The 17019-nt window shown below is 45.8% G+C and overlaps 1 protein-coding gene across 1 annotated transcript; it reads right to left on the bottom strand.

The window, feature by feature from the left end:
• Nucleotides 1–3047: 3047 nt before the first annotated feature.
• On the bottom strand, nucleotides 3048–3679 carry LOC119353894 (protein PELPK1-like). The gene has a single exon (XM_037620592.1). The coding sequence runs from the start codon at nucleotides 3609–3611 to the stop codon at nucleotides 3237–3239; it is 375 nt and encodes a 124-aa protein (XP_037476489.1). The 5' UTR covers nucleotides 3612–3679; the 3' UTR covers nucleotides 3048–3236.
• Nucleotides 3680–17019: the final 13340 nt, after the last annotated feature.

Genomic DNA, 17019 nt, shown 5'->3' with positions numbered 1-17019 from the left:
CGCCGGCGTACACTGCCGATTTGCCGAGGTGGGGCTCCGCCTGGCCGCGTCCAAGAACTGCCCCAGCACCGGTGGAGGCGTCACCCGACGCGCGACGGCAGGGGTCCTCGCCAAGCCCCCATACGCGGCGGCCGGGTCATCCTCAAACCGGCCGGCGTCAACACAGGCTTGCGGCCGACAAACCCCGGGGCCACCGATCCCGACGGCGACCTCGAACCTGCGATCTCCGATCCCTCTGCGTCGTCGATCCCCGATCCATCAGGAATCAAAGACTCCCTCGGCGACACCGGCGACCGATGCTCCCAGAAGCGAGACGCCGGCGTCGGGAAGCCCGCATCGTTCCAGAACTCCTGGACCAATTCCACCTCCGTTTTCTTCTTCCGGCGATCCACCGTGGTCCACTTCCCACATCCAGCATCCTCCCGAAGCACTTCTAGTGCTAGCTGCACGCCGACAGCCTGCGCTGTTGGCGCTGCCTCTCCTTGCAGCGCCGCTTCTTCTTCTACCTTGAGCTGCCTCTCACAACTCTCTCTTCTCTCAAGAGAACAAGAACACACACATGGAATGAACACACACACACACCTCACCGTGGAGGAACCAGCTTTGCTTTGTTCTCCCGGTGAGACACACATATGCTACATCTTTTCCTACCCAGCCCTCACGGCCTTCAATTCTCATTACTCGATGGAACTATTTATACACAGGAGAGTCTTACGCACGTCCTCGCTAGTCAGCACTCTCGGCCACCACACACCACGCACGCACGCACGCACCACTAACAGACTAACCACATGACTCTGTCTCTATCCCCTGAAATCGCTCCAGGATATACACAAGACCGGCCATCATGCAAACCCACGCAGGAGGCTAGCTAGCATATCGCATGCACTAACAAACTCACCGAATCTTCTCAGCTTTAGCTATTCGTCCAGCCGGCCGTCAGACTCCATCACGCGTCTTGTTGCTTCACACAACATCACCGTATCGCACGACCTTGTCGTCTCACGCAGAACTGCAGCTTCACACTGTCATCGGCATCTCGCCGTGCTCGCCGTATCACACGGCAGTCCGGCATCTCGCGTCCTTCGCGCGCCTCCGCTGAAACCTTGCCGGCTAGCTACTCCCTAAACCATCTAAGACTACATGCAAATAGCAAAACTAAATATGCGGATACATTGAATCAAAATTAGTGCTAACATGCGCATCCTCCTTGTCGGAGGACTCAATTTCCGATCCCAGGCAAGAGAACCTCGAACAAGACGAGACCTCCGTCGCCGGCGGGGGTGCCAGGGTCAGACGCCTGCCCCGCATAGTCCGCTAGACACGAAAGATTTCTTCTCAGGACCAGTAGTTGTGATTAGGCCGACTGTTAAGAAGAAATGGTTTCTCCAAGGAACTCCAGCTCGTGGAAGAGCACGCAAGTGCCAACATGACCTTTGACCCCAAAACGAGTTACTATAGAGCTAAGAACGATGCACTGGAAATTAACAGCCGTACGTGTTGCATTTCCCAGAGGTGACTGCGTACAATGTTTCTTTTCCCTGTTTCGATTCATTAAGAAAAGGAGAATTGCTTAATTAATTAACAAAAAACTGAGGGAAAACTATCACAAACCTCTAAGTGGTACACATAAAATACCCCACATACAATACTACATGAAAGGCCTCGTCAAGGTAGCACATTGACGTCATTGTCAATAATGTGACTGCTTGCTTCTTGGTTACCGGCCATTACCACTAATTTTTAAACGTAAATGTGTGTGTTGTAGAAACGTACTTAACATTTTGTGAAGCATTCCTAGAAATAAAAACAAAATAAAAATAAAAATGGTGAAGCATCTAGTTCTAAAGGCGGGTGACTCCTGGTCATGCTACCATAGCAACATTAGATAACTCGTGTTGCTCTCACCACGGGCAACCCAGAAGAAACCCTAGCCACTGTCCTTCACCTCCCCATCTCGCTCCATCTGTATCTCATCAGTGTCGAAGGGTGAGCAAAGCCCACATGGTGTTGGCAATTATAGGGCTGTTTTTCCCTCTCTAAGCATGGAGTGGCTCAAGACTGCTCGGCTGCACACGGATGAGGGTCCAATTGCAGCGACCCGCCGACATGGAGGCATAGTAGTTGAGGTGCGGTGTTCAAAGGTGTTAGAGGGATTGTTGCGTTACCAGCTATAATGAAGGTGCGGCGGCGGGCTCTCTAAGCTTGCAATGCAACACAGGATCGATGGCGTGATGGCACGGCCGTGGTGGTTAGATGTGCGTGGAACCGCGAATTTGCAGGTCGGCGGGCATCGCTTGTGGCAGCTGGCCGGATGTGGCTCGGCCACAGAGAAACTAGGATCAAGCAGGCCATGACGTCTGTGTGGCACATACGGTGACGAAGGCTTCTAGGTGACGTTGTGGTGCGCATGTCTACCGGCGAAATCTTCTTTGGCCGTTGCCTAATTCTATGGGAGCAGGCCGTAGCCTGGACGGTGATATTGGCGATTGACATGCAGGTTGTAAACCATCCTAGTGAAAACCATGATTCACCATTGGCTAGACCAGGCAACGCCGACGCCCGCATGCCATTTTCTTACTAAAGGTGTTGGCTTGAAGTTTCGCTTCGGGGGTGATTGTCCCCTGTTCGCATTTGCTTGGATCATCCAACATTGACGTGCCAACAACAATTCCATTTTCAAGGTGTTGTTTTGGAATATTGCACACTTTATATTAGCTTGTATATTGATCAATAGGTGGATTGTGCTCCACAGTCATTGAGTTTGTGGTAGGACCGAGGCCTTTGTGGCCATGTAGGTTGTTTATATGATTGCTAGGAGTTTCAGGATAGTCCCCAATCCTGCTTACTTTGCAAGGTATTTAAGCATGCCGACCGTAAACTCAAAGGCATTGCATGCGCTGCAAATATTGCATTTTAGGGTTAGTAGTGCGTGTGATGGTTTGTGGGTGAAAGAATATGAAGCGAAAAGCAATCTGTCGGTGAGAATTATTTATAATAAATAGTATGATATAAGATTTTCAAATGTTCTTAAGAGAAAAGGGAAATAAATAAGACCAACACTTCTATTTTTCATAAACAAACATTTGTACATGTACATTCCATCCACAAATAGACGCCATAGATAAGCACTTCACATCATACAAAGACTCGCCAGAAATCACACAAAGACACAACACGACCAACAGATACATGTGTAGGAGCGCGAACAAAGAGAAGACAAGTGAAGGCAGTCTTCATGGCTTAGCCTCCCGCTCAGGCAAGTGGAACTCGGGGATGGTAGGCATCTCGGGTTTTAGTGGTAGCTCCACCTTGGGAAGCTCAGGCTTGGCTGGAAGGTGCACCTCAGGGAAAGTTGGGAGCTCGGGCTTGGGTGGCAGGTACACCTCCGGGAATGTCGGCAGCTCTACCTTGGGCAGCTCAGGCTTAGGTGGCAGGTGCACCTCCAGGAATGGCGGCAGCTCGACCTTGGGCAGCGTTGGCAGCTCGGGCTGGTGCTCCTCACCTTTGGACGGAGCCATCTCCTCCTCTAGCATTCTTGCTGCGCTGCTCATGGTGACGGACGAGAGGAACAGTCCAAGGAGGAATACAACGGTGTTTCTCGAAGCCATTTTGCTGGACGCTTATGGTTGTTCTAGGCTTCTAGCTAGCTCTCGTGGTGCAATTTTGATGTGGGAGAGATAACATGTCTCATGTTCTATTTATAGAGTTCAACAATGCACACAATGTGAGGCTTTGCAACAAAGTTGGTCAACTACTGGTGTGCACTTCCAGGTTCATCTGTGCACTTTAACTTCTAGTCAAAGTTGCTTAGGATTTGGGTGAAGAGGGGCTGAGATAGTTCTCTCGGGCAGTACGGCTGCAGTTGAGGATGATGACCTAGCGATCATAAACAACCGTTAATTAGGCCAACTACTAAGACGATCAAAATGCCTTGTCAAGGAGAGATCATCAGATCGCAGAGAATACAAGCACGTACATTAGCAATGGTCGTTGCGGCTGTCAACCAGACTCTTTCCTTTTCTTTGTTCTCCCTCATCCGAGCTTGACGATCGGCGGGGCCCTGAGTGGTTATGCTATAATACTAGCACGTAAATGTTCGGTCATCATATTTTTCCTACATGTGATACGATTAGTCGAGGTAGTGAAAAATTAAATCTACATCTTGTCTAGATGAAATATAATATGTTTCATCTAACTCCCACATTGTTGGATTTTACATGGAGATTCATGGATTTTTTTCTTTTATTTTTTGTTTGGTTAATCAATTAGTGTAGGAGTTTTCTTTTTGCAGGAAAAAATAGTATAGGAGTTAGATGAGACTTCTCTGATTCTCATATGAGAATTAACAAAAAAGAAAATCCAAATATTTGAGTTCAATATTTGATCCAAAGCAAGTTTGGTCCGCACTACCGCCTAGAGGTCCTAAAGTTGGTCGTTGCCTATTTGTCCCTATAACTTTTTTGAGCTTCAAACCCTGGCTATAGTTTGCTTGCTTGATCGCTTAACTACTGATGTGTTCACGGCACCTGGCGTCTCAGTCAATATTTTGTAGAGTTGGACACTCGTAATGCGTTGGTTTGGTTGTTGTATTATTATTTTCCTTTTGAACATTTGTGGTCGACATGTCAGTTTCATCCTATAGAACAATTTGAAAGTATTTGCCCACTGAAGTGAACACGTTCGGATGAAAGTAAAATGAAAGTTGTCTGACACCCCTCATCAACGTTGTCTATGTTGACACATGACACCCGGATCTCTGCCACATCCGCTCGCTCGATAGTAGTCATGCATGCACTAGTTGGCCACTCTAGTGACACCCTAGAGACACCCTCTGGATCACTAGTGTTCAGACCGTTGACGCAAACATAATGACTACAATTTATGGGTCCTAAAATCAGGTACTAAAGCTAGGACGACTTAAGGTTGAAGAGAAAAAGTATTTATATAATTTTATGTTTCATCGATGGGAAATGGATAGGTGAAAACGAAGCTTACGGTGAAAACTTAAAAGCACACATGCTTTTGAAATGCTCTTATGACCAAAGGGTGCGAAAGTATATTTCTCGTATATATACCAATATATTAGCACATCACTCACAACACTCGCTGGAAACAACAACTAAACAATCAGATCATCGACACAACACAGCAATAGGTACACGTACGGGCGAGGAAGAACGAAATAACAATGTTGGTAAGGGTGGTTCTCATGGCTTGACCTTCGGCTCCGAGAATTGGATCTCGGGAACAGTGGGCATCTCGGGCATCGGCGGCAACTCCACCTTCGGCATCTCCGGCTTGGGTGGCAGGTGCACCTCTGGGAACGCTGACAGCTCCACCTTGGGCAACTCCGGCTTGGGTGGCATGTGTACCTCCGGGAAAAGCGGCAGCTCCACCTTGGGCATCTCCGGTTTGGGTGGCAGGTGCACCTCAGGGACCGGCGGAAGCTCCACCTTGGGTAGCTCAGGATTAGGTGGCAGGTGCACTTCTGGGAACGGTGGCAACTCCATCTTGGGAAGCGATGGCACCTCGGGCTGGTGCTTCTCCTTGGAAGGAACGGTATCCTCTAGGATTCTGGCAGCCCCGCTCATGGCAACGCATGAGAAAAGAAGACCGAGGAGGAAAACGGCGGAGTATTTCAAATCCATAATTGCTCGACGTGTGCAGCTGCAGCACTGGCTAGCCTGGGCAGTGAGCAGTGCGGTTCGAGTGCGTGAGAGATAGCAGCTCCTACTTGCTACTTATAGGGTACAGAAGGCAGCATGCGCAGAGAGTCCGAAGCTTTGCAACAAGTTAGGTCATCTACTTGTATATATGCACTTTGTCTTGGAGTCTATTTCTGCTCAACGTTTGACTGTTTAGATTGTAGTGATACCACGTCCAGGGTAGGTATGACGGTACAATAACATATAGCTGTTAGGTCAGCTGTGAAGACCAAATGTTGTGTCCAAGGGTCCAAAAAATCTTATAACACAAGCAAGTACCTATATCATCAGCAATGCTCAAGTAAAAAAAAAAAAGATAGCTTCTCATTGTGGGAGTCTACATAGGCCAGAGGCCACAGCAGCAGGACCAAATCATTAATAGTACGTTTACAAAATGATTTGAGAAAATAGAACAAATGAGGAAATTAATGAGATTAATAGAATCTTAAGCTGTTCATGGATGCTACAACATCACATTCCCCATAATCCCCTGGATTTGTACCTCCCTCTCTCTCTCTCTCTCGCACGCACTTGTACCTTCCCCATAATCTCATGGACTCTGTTACGTCTCTGATCATCAAATAAAAAATGGAAAATAATTCAGGTGGCATCACATTCCCATAATCCCCCGTGACCTTAAAAAAAGCAACATCACATTCCCATCAAACGATGATGGCATCAAATGAAACAACTATTCAGCTTGAATGTGAAGAGAACTGAATAATAGGTGCTAGCCTTTTTGTTAGAAGAAAAACATATGAGCTAATCTGAACAAGGTACATAGTGTTTTCTATGTTTACCAGGTTTGCTAAACCACCACTAATAATCAGTTGAAGAGATTACAAAAATTCTCCCCAAAAAATGGAGATGGAAAGGAAATAAATTTTGTGCAGTTATGAAACAGAACCAATCAATGAATATACTTCCTCAGCTCTCGCAAGAGGCAAAACTAAGAGATAAAATAGAAAAGCAGCACCAAAATGTGAAACGTGAATCAATATATGAATTGAAAAGCTATTTCTTTCTCTACTGCTATTTTTTCCAAAAGGAGAATTATCCCCGGCCTCTGCATCAAATGATGCATGCAACCATCTTTATTAAATTATTCAATAAAGTCGAGTGTGATGAAATAAATACAAAGATCAAACCAAACCCACCATAAAGGCGAACAAAATCGCTACACCTACAAGTATAGAGATGTGTCCTAGCTAGAGGGCACACCATCTGCACCTGCGAACGAACCCAAACAGTGCCCACCATCACAACGCTCTCACGCAATGCCTTCAGGAAGGACACATCACCTAGAACGCCGTCACCGCCCATCACAGTTAGGGTTTCACCCGAGAAGCAGTGAGGTGGGTAGAGGTATGGCGGACCCGAACGACGTCTCCAAGAAGAAAATCGGCACCTCGGGCGGCATGGTCGTCGTGGCCGGCCGAAACCGACCGAAGAAATTATACCTATATGGACTCCCACCTCCCGCTCCGTCCACAAATCGGTGACTGGCTAGGTAGCCAGCACGGCCAAGTGCTACAAGATTGGAACGCACCTAGACGGCCAAGCCCGAATAATCTTCTGGTGAAAAGTGTTGATAGAACTAGACAATGCCCCGCACGTTGCGGCGGGATTTTGTATGAAGCAAAATTTTCTCTTGTAGTAAGATAACTTTTATCAGTATTATACCAAATTTCTACATATAAGTTTAAAATTAGAGGGAAACAAAATAAAATATGCATGCATGCCTCACTTGTCCTTCATAGAGCACTCATATGAGGCTCTAAGCTGCATGCATACTTCAATGTTTTTCTTGATTAAAACACTCACAGACAGCAGTTACTACATGCACTTGCATGCATGCGCCAGTTATTACATGTGGTTGATGCAGCAGCTCTCAATGTGTAGATCGGATGCATATTATTGATTGATATAGTATATCCAACGGCTAAATTAATTTAGGTGATGTGGCTTAAGGAGAAGTGAGAGAATTCCTATAATGGGGACTAGCTATTTAGATATAGAAGAGGAATCATGCATGTCGAGCAGAGTCTAAACTGTTCAAATGTTTTTCGTTAAAAGGGAAATACATTGATGTAAACATCCATCTGTTTTGTACACGTGCGTTCCATCTAAATAGATGCAATACGCACACAAATGACTCGTCGAAAATCTAGACTAAACGACCACACGAAAGACACAACACGAGTAACTGGTACATATATGACCACAAGCAAAGAGAAGACAACTGAAAACAGTTTTCATGGCTTAGCCTCTAAAAGCTTTTACAGTACATCCAAGATATATTAGCCATCCATTTAAGTGAACGAACGCCCCAGATTGACCAATACTACAACACAGTTTGGGTAGTATATTAAGACGGTAGGGGTATTTTAGGTAGTAATCGGTTAAAACTCAGCCGGGCCAAAGGACGCGCCGAAGTCAGACGGACCAAGGAATTCTACGCAGGCGCCCCACGCTCACTACTAGGAAAAGGACTATAGGTAATATGGACATTAATGACGCACCATGTATGTGGTGCGCCACTGCGCCATTAGTGTCCTCATTACTAATGGCGCACCAGACACACGGTGCGTCATTACTAGCAATTTTTTTCCAAAACTATTAATAGCGCACCAGGGCACAGTGCGCCATTACTAGTTTTAACTAGTAACGACGCACCACACGCTCTGTGCGTCACTACTAACAAATATTTTTTACTTTTTTTTCAAAACTAGTAATGGCGCACCACAACCTCGGTGCGCCACTACTAACAATTATATATATATATATATATATATATATATATATATATATATATATATATATATATATATATATATATATATATTGCAAAACTAGTAATGGCGCACCTCTAACTGGTGCGCCATTAGTAATCAGGATTACTAATGGCGCATTTTTAGGTGGTGCGCCATTAGTAACCTGAGACCAGCTAGATATTTTGGACAGCCACCTACCACACTCACTTTCCTCACTTCATTCTATCCACCCCCTCCTCCAAACTTGTCTTGGCTGCCTCCTCCTCACATCGTTTGCACCATAGATTCACCCAAATTAAGTGGTTAAATTACCTTTTTTTGATAGGTAAGTAAGGGGAAAGCTTTTTTTATGTTGTAATCTACTTTTTTCTCCCTCCAACAACGTGCACATGCACTTTTTATGGCCTAGCTAGATCTACGTATGTTTGTGGTGTTGCATATATGTTTGTGTTTGCTGGTACCGGTATTTGAAATGCGATAGTTGCCAATATTTTGCCGGAATGTTGATTCATTTCCGTTTCGGCGAGAATTTGGCACTATGCATTTTTTGGTCCTATTTTTAGGCAAAGTCATGCCAAATTTTTTCTTGGTTCTAAAATATCGTTTTGCTCTACCCCGCAGGCGACCATGGTCCGCACGATGACCGAAGACATCGTGAATATGTTTTTGAACTCCGCGAAGGCCGAGATGCTTCAAAAGAACGAGACGGAGATAAGATGTCCATGTCGAAGATGCAAGCTGAAGAGCCTTATTGCGGACCCGGATTCCGGACAGGTGTGGGACCACCTGCTCTTGCGTGGTTTCATGGATGGCTATCGATGGCAAGGTGATGAAGATGACTATGAAGTCGTCCATGGGGGCCGGGCAAGAAATAAGGAAGGGTAGCAAGACAACCACCGCGGCGAGGGCGGGCGAGAAGATGAAGAATCTCCAGGACATGATCACGACGGTGATGCTGTACACAGTCATCATGTAGAAGATGCCGGACATGATGATGAGGAAGATCAAGACGAAGGGCATGATCATGAAGATGAAGATGCCGGAGCAGACGCCGGTGGACCATCGATGGGCTGGGTGCAGGACCCTCATATTCAAGAGCTGCTTCTCAAGCAGACGGATAACGCAAGAGCTGCCGCCCGAGAGAAAGCCAAGCTGGATCAACTGGAGATAGACGCGGTTACTCCATTGTATGAAGGATCCAGGGCCGAGGATACCCGCCTCAAAGTAACGCTCATGGCTTTGGAGATGAAGGTAAAACACAAAATGACCGACGCATGCTTCGACGAGAACATGTCATTCTGGCACGAACGTCTTCCCAAGGGGAACAAGTGCCCGACCAGTTTCGAGGAGGCGAAGAAAATCGTGTGTCCTCTCGATTTACCGCACGTGAAATATCATGTGTGCATGAACAATTGCATCATTTATCGGGACGAGCACGCGGAGTCTATCATATGTCCGGTGTGCGGCATCACTCGATACAAGAAGAGGAAGAAAGCTCCTCAAAAAGTGGTGTGGTACTTTCCGATCACTCCTCGTCTGCAGCGGTATTTCGCGGACCCTAAGCTAGCAAAGCTCCTATGTTGGCACGCGGATAGGGAGGAGTAGAAGCGAGAAGATGACGGAAATGATCCGGAGATAAATAAAAAGACAAGATGCTGAGTCACCCTAAGGATGCGAGCCAGTGGCAAGCGTTGAACTTCGAACACCCAGAATTTGGGGCCGATCCAAGGAACATCGTGCCGGGCGCGAGCACCGATGGAGTCAATCTGTTTGGCAGCCAGAGAAGCACACATAGCAGCTGGCCTGTGTTTGTGTGGATGTACAACCTTCCCCCTGGTTGTGCATGAAGAGGAAGTACATTCACATGAGTATGCTAATTGAAGGGCTGAAACAACCAGGGAACAACATCAATCTGTATCTAGGGATACTGAAAGAGGAGCTAGACACGCCGTGGAAAACGCCAGCCAATACGTGGGACGCCGTAGAGAAAGAATATTTTCCTATGAGAGTCGCACTGCTCACGACGGTGCACAACTATCTCGGTTACGGATATCTCACGAGGCAGGTGGTCCACGGATTTTCTGGATGCGTCAGGTGCATGGATGACACAACGTATCGCCATCTAGATAGAGATCCCGGATCTTCGAAAACCGTGTTCATGGGACATCGAAGGTGGCTTCGCGACGATGACCCATGGAGAAAATGCAAGGATCTGTTCGATGGTGAAACTGAACCCCGAAGACGCCCGCGTACGAGGACCGGCAAGGAAATAGACGAGCTGTTGAAAAATTGGAAAGATTGCCCACTGCCAGGAAAGAAGCAAAAGGCGCCAGAGCCGGAAAGAAGCGAAAGGCGCCAGAGCCACTGCTGAAGGTATGGAAAACGAGGTCTGTTTTCTGGGAATTGCCGTACTGGAATATCCACCGTGTGCCTCACAGCCTTGATGTCATGCATATCACGAAGAACGTGTGCGAGAGTTTGCTTGGTACCCTGCTCAACATGCTAGAGAGGACCAAAGTGGGCCGAAAGTAATGGCAGACTTGAAATCAATGGGTATCAGGGAGGAGCTTCACGCTAATGATGATGATGATGAGGCGAAGCAGGACACGGAAAGTCATCGCAAAGGCAAAAAGGCCAAGAAGACCGGAAATGACTACCCTCCCGCGTGCTTCACTCTAAGTCAGGAAGAGATCGAGCAGTTTTTCACCTGCCTCGTAGGAGTAAAACTTCCTTACGGTTACACGAGGAAGATAAGCAGATACCTAGACTCAGCAAAGCAGAAGTTCAGCGGGATGAAGTCTCACGACTATCATGTGTTGATGACGCAGATACTTCCAGTTGCATTCCGTGGGATCATGGACGCGCACGTTCGTGAAACGCTATTTGGCCTATGCAAATTTTTCAACGCCATCTCTCGGAAGTCGGTTGGCGTGAGGCAACTCAGAAGGCTATAGGAAGAGATCATGGTGATACTATGCGAGCTTGAGATGTACTTCCCGCCCGCATTCTTCAATGTTATGGTGCATCTGCTGGTCCATGTCATGGAGGATATCATCCAACTGGGGCCGACGTTCCTGCAAAGCATGATGTCGTTCGAAAGGATGAATGGTGTCATCAAAGGATATGTTCGCAACATGTCACGTCCAGAGGGAAGCATAGCCAGGGGCTTTCTGACCGAAGAGTGCATCTCCTACTGCACGAATTATCTAGGCATCGAGAACCCCGTTGGTCTGCCCGTCAACAGGCACCTCGGCAGGCTCGCTGGATGGGGTCACCACGATGGTCGCCGCGAAATGCATGTAGACTTCGAGGGTCGACTCGCCGACTTTGAAAGAGCAAACCTAGTCGCGCTACAACACATAGACATGGTCGATCCTTGGGTGGTAGAGCACAAAACCTTTATTGAGAAGACGTATAATAACCGAGGCCAACAGAGGACGGACGGAGATATAATCAAAGAGCACAACTTATGTTTCACGCGTTGGTTCAAGGAGAAGTTTCTGTCGTACCCTTTACATGAGGATTCTTCCGCGGAAGAAAAACTCATATTCACCTTGTCACAGGGCGCCGAGCACAACCTGATGACCTATGAGGCGTATGATATCAACGGCTACACATTCTACACCGAGGACAAGGACATGAAGAGTGATGGTTATCAGAACTCCTGGGTAATGATGGAATCCTACACCAGTAACGACAAGGACAGATACTATGGAAGGATCGAGGAGATCTGGGAGCTGAGCTACGCTGGAGAGAAGGTCCCGATGTTCCGTGTCAGATGGGCCAAGAGCGTCCTAAAAGAAGACCGGTATTTTACCACCATGGTTATACCTGAAACCAAATCCAATACCGCGGACGCAAACGTCACCACAAAAAATGAGCCATGGGTATTGGCTTCCCAAGTGGACCAATGCTTCTTCATTACCGACCTGTCAAAGCCCAGTCGTGTTGTCGTGAGGAGAGGCAAAAGGAAGATCATCGGAATGGATGGAGTCACCAATGAGCAAGACTTCGACAAGTACGGCGACCCGAAGATGGAACATGACGACGATGATGAAGTACCATGCACCACAAGAAGAAGCAGGACCACCCTACCTAAAGGACGTCTGTTCAAGAGAAGAACTCCATTTGCGAAAAAGAAGGGCAAGAACATTGTGAAAAGATAGCTAGCTAAGATCGATTGTATTTAAATCGTAGTCTTCATTTCTCGATTGTATTTCGACATTTTGAAATGATATTTCTTCTGTTCTAGTCCTCGTGAATATTTATTTATGTTTACTATGGTATTGAATTTCTAACTCACAAAAAGTATTGAATTTGTTAATATTTTTTGAACTCATGAATATTTTTAAATTTCATGGGAAATTTTTGAATTCATTAATATTTTTTTCAAATTTTATGATATTTTTTCATATTCATAAATGTTTTACCAATTCACAAATGAATGCAACTAAAAATAAAAAAAAACAAATTTGATGATATTTTTTAAAAAAATTATTACTGTTTTTATTAAAAAAGTATTACTGTTTCATATTCATATTCATTTTCTAAGAAATTATTAGATGCAACAAAAAATAATGATGTGATTCTTCATGCTGAGAACTTCAGCTTTTTCAACTTGCTGGACTATATGTTCATTGGTACTACTTGTGATGCTGCTGCTGTATTACTTGGGAATTTTGTCAACTTGTGATGCTGCTGCTGTACCCCGAGAAGCCCTTGAGTTTGCCGGAATGTCGATTAACTTCCGTTCCATCAAATTCGGGTACTCCATATGTCCTATTTTCAGCAAAGGTCATGCTGAAATTTTCCATGAATTTTAGCATGACTTTGCTAAAAAATAGGACATATGGGGTACTTGTGACTAATGCATGGGCCGGGGTATCTTAGTACTTAATTAAGTAGGATCAACTGCCTCTTTATTCTTGCTGCATTAAACACATATGTTGAATTCATGTGTGGACAGACGAAAAAGCAACTGCCATAGGTGGCAATAGAGCCAAGTGATTAGCCCCACCTTAGAATTCTCCTTCCCTTTTCTTGATATGGTATATTATTAGAAGATACCCATATATATCAGTCAACCTAGGGTGCCTCGGCATCGATAAACCCTAAATGATGAAAACTTAACTTAGCATTTAGGGTGCCTCAACGTCGACAAACCCTAAATGATAAAACCTTGGCTTTTAGGGTGCCTCGGTGTCGATAAAAACCTAAATGATGAAAGCTTAGGTTTTTAGGGTGCCTCGGCGTCGACAAACCCTAAATGATAAAAGCTTAGCTTTTAGTATGCCTTGGTGTTGAAAAACCCTAAATGATGAGACCATGATAATTCCTCACAAACCCTAAATGATGAGATCTTGTTCCTTGACAATAACCAACTTTTTGACCGAACTTTTTTCCTATTTAGAGCGAAACATGGCCCACAGCGATGAGGTCGGCGGTTCAGGCAAGGCATTCTGGGAGCTGTCCCAAGAGATGGAGGAAGAACCTCACCGCTATGAGGACGCCGCGGAAGACACCAATCCTGACTACACAACCCCTAGTGGCGTCGGGGATGACACCACTGATGGTGCCGCCGAGGATGCCACCACTGATGATGGCAGCGCATGCACAGATGGCAGCCAACCGAAGAGGCAACGGAAGGACCGGCGCCCGAACGTGCTCGGCACCGTCAAGGAGAAATTACCGAAGTGTCCTCTGAGGGGAATCCAACGGCGCCCCCAGAAATAGTCAAGGGGTACGTGGGACAGCTCGGGTGCATTCTCCGGAGCACCGTCTCGATCAACACCGAGAACCTAAGGCATCGTGACCGAGGGAATTTGCGCAACCTCCTCTTCACGAAGCTGCACGAATGATACAAGTTCCCCGGTGACTTCGCAAACACAAGCCTCGCAGGGAATAAAGTGAACAGTGCTGCCCTCACGAAGACGAGCACGGCCCTGGCTACTTGGAGAGCCTCGGTGAAGAGAATGATTCAAAAAGGTGATAGTTATGAGAAGATCAAAGAGAAACATCCTTCGATCAGCGAAGATGACTACCTGGAGTTCAAGATCAAGTGCGAGAGCGACGCAACCGTGGAATCAAGTCAGTGGGGGAAAGAGATGCAGGACTTGAACTTAGGGGTCCACAAACTCGGTCCCGTCGGTTACAGAGTGGCGGAACCTATATGGGACAAGGAGGACGCGGAGCGTGCCGAGCAAGGCCTACCGCCCCTCTTCGAGAAATATCGTGACAAGCAGACCAGGAACCATGTCAGGGCCCGGTACAAGGTGGACCCGGTAACCAAGGAGCTTACCACGGATCCGAAGACCAAGGCGCTTGAGCATGTTCTGGTAAGGAATACACCCCCGCGTAATTAGCTCCATATGGTTGCATTCTAATTAATGAAGTCAATTTTCTAAATGGTTCACGTTCCTTCCGTAGGACACTGAAAGCAGTAGCGCGGGGTCGTCTTAGAGCTCCCCTTTCGACACCCCTTTAAATAGGGCGTTGAACGTAATGAAAACCAAGGATAAGCTCAGTAAGCCGACGTCAGCTGGCCGTGTGGCCGGCAAAGGCTTGTCCACGAAATGGTCAGAGTATTATACTGCTACCTCTTGAGCACTGCGTTGGATTTCCCCGAAGAGGAAGGGATGATGCAGCAAAGTAGCGTAAGTATTTCCCTCAGTTTTTGAGAACCAAGGTATCAATCCAGTAGGAGGCTACGCTCAAGTCCCTCGTACCTACACAAAAACAATAGCTCAAGGCAACCAACGCGCTTAGGGGTTGTCAATCCCTTCACGGTCACTTACGAAAGTGAGATCTGATAGAGATGATAAATAATATTTTTTTGGTATCTTTGGTATATAGATGCAAAGTAAATAAAGTAAAAGCAAAGTAATAGCAAAGCAATAATAAAGTGATGGAGATTGATATGATGAGAAAGAGACCCGGGGGCCATAGGTTTCTCTAGTGGCTTATCTCAAGAGCATAAGTATTCTACGGTGGGTGAACAAATTACTGTTGAGCAATTGACAGAATTTAGCATAGTTATGAGAATATCTAGGTATGATCATGTATATAGGCATCACATCCGAGACAAGTAGAGCGAAATGATTCTGCATCTACTACTATTACTCCACTCATCGACCGCTATCCAGCATGCATCTAGAGTATTAAGTTAAAAACAGAGTAACGCCTTAAGCAAGATGACATGATGTAGAGGGATAGTTTCATGCAATATGATAAAAAAAACCATCTTGTTATCCTCGATGGCAACGATACAATACATGCCTTGCTGCCCCTTCTGTCACTGGGAAAGGACACTGCAAGATCGAACCCAAAGCTAAGCACTTCTCCCATGGCAAGAACAACCAATCTAGTAGGCCAAACCAAATTGATAATTCGAAGAGACTTGCAAAGATAACCAATCATACATAAAAGAATTCAGAGAAGACTCAAAAATTATTCATAGATAGACTTGATCATAAACCCACAATTCATCGGTCTCAACAAACACACCGCAAAAAGAAGATCACATCAAATAGATCTCCACGAGAGAGGGGGAGAACATTGTATTGAGATCCAAAAAGAGAGAAGAAGCCATCTAGCTACTAGCTATGGACCTGTAGGTCTGAAGTAAACTACTCACACTTCATCAGAGGGGCTTGGATGATGATGTAGAAGCCCTCCGTGATCGATGCCTCCTCCGGCGGAGCTCCGGAACAGGCCCCAAGATGGGATCTCGTGGATACAGAAAATTGCGGCAGTGGAATTAGCTTTTTGGCTCCATCCCCGATCGTTTGGGGGTACGTGGATATATATATAGGAGGAAGAAGTACGTCGATGGAGCTTCGAGGGGCCCACGAGGCAGGGGCGCGCCCTGGGGGGGCGCCCCCTACCCTCATGACCACCTCGTGGCTTTCTTGACGGAGGGTCCAAGTCTCCTGGATCTTATCTGATGAGAAAATCACGTTTCCGAAGGTTTCATTCCGTTTGGACTCCGTTTGATATTCCTTTTCTTCGAAACCCTAAAACAGGCAAAAAAACAACAATTCTGGGCTGGGCCTTCGGTTAATAGGTTAGTCCCAAAAATAATATAAAAGTGGATAATAAAGCCCAATAATGTCTAAAACAGTAGATAATATAGCATGGAGCAATCAAAAATTATATATACGTTGGAGACGTATCAAGCATCCCCAAGCTTAATTCCTGCTCGTCCTCGAGTAGGTAAATGATAAAAATAGAATTTTTGATGCGGATTGCTACTTGGCATAATTTGAATGCAAATCTTCTTAATTGTGGTATGAATATTCAGATTCGAAAGATTCAAGACAAAAGTTCATATTGATATAAAAATAATAATACTTCAAGCATACTAACAAAGCAATTATGTCTTCTCAAAATATCATGGCCAAAGAAAGCTATCTGTACAAAATCATATAGTCTGGCTATGCTCTATCTTCACCACACAAAGTATTTAAATCATGCACAACCCCGATGACAAGCCAAGAAATTGTTTCATACTTTTGACATTTTCAAAACTTTTTCAATCT

The sequence above is a fragment of the Triticum dicoccoides genome, chromosome 2A, assembly GCF_002162155.2.
Source record: "Triticum dicoccoides isolate Atlit2015 ecotype Zavitan chromosome 2A, WEW_v2.0, whole genome shotgun sequence".
Classification (NCBI taxonomy): domain Eukaryota; kingdom Viridiplantae; phylum Streptophyta; class Magnoliopsida; order Poales; family Poaceae; genus Triticum; species Triticum dicoccoides.
Note: the sequence above shows the minus strand (reverse complement) of the source record. Positions and strands in the feature narration are given on the sequence as shown.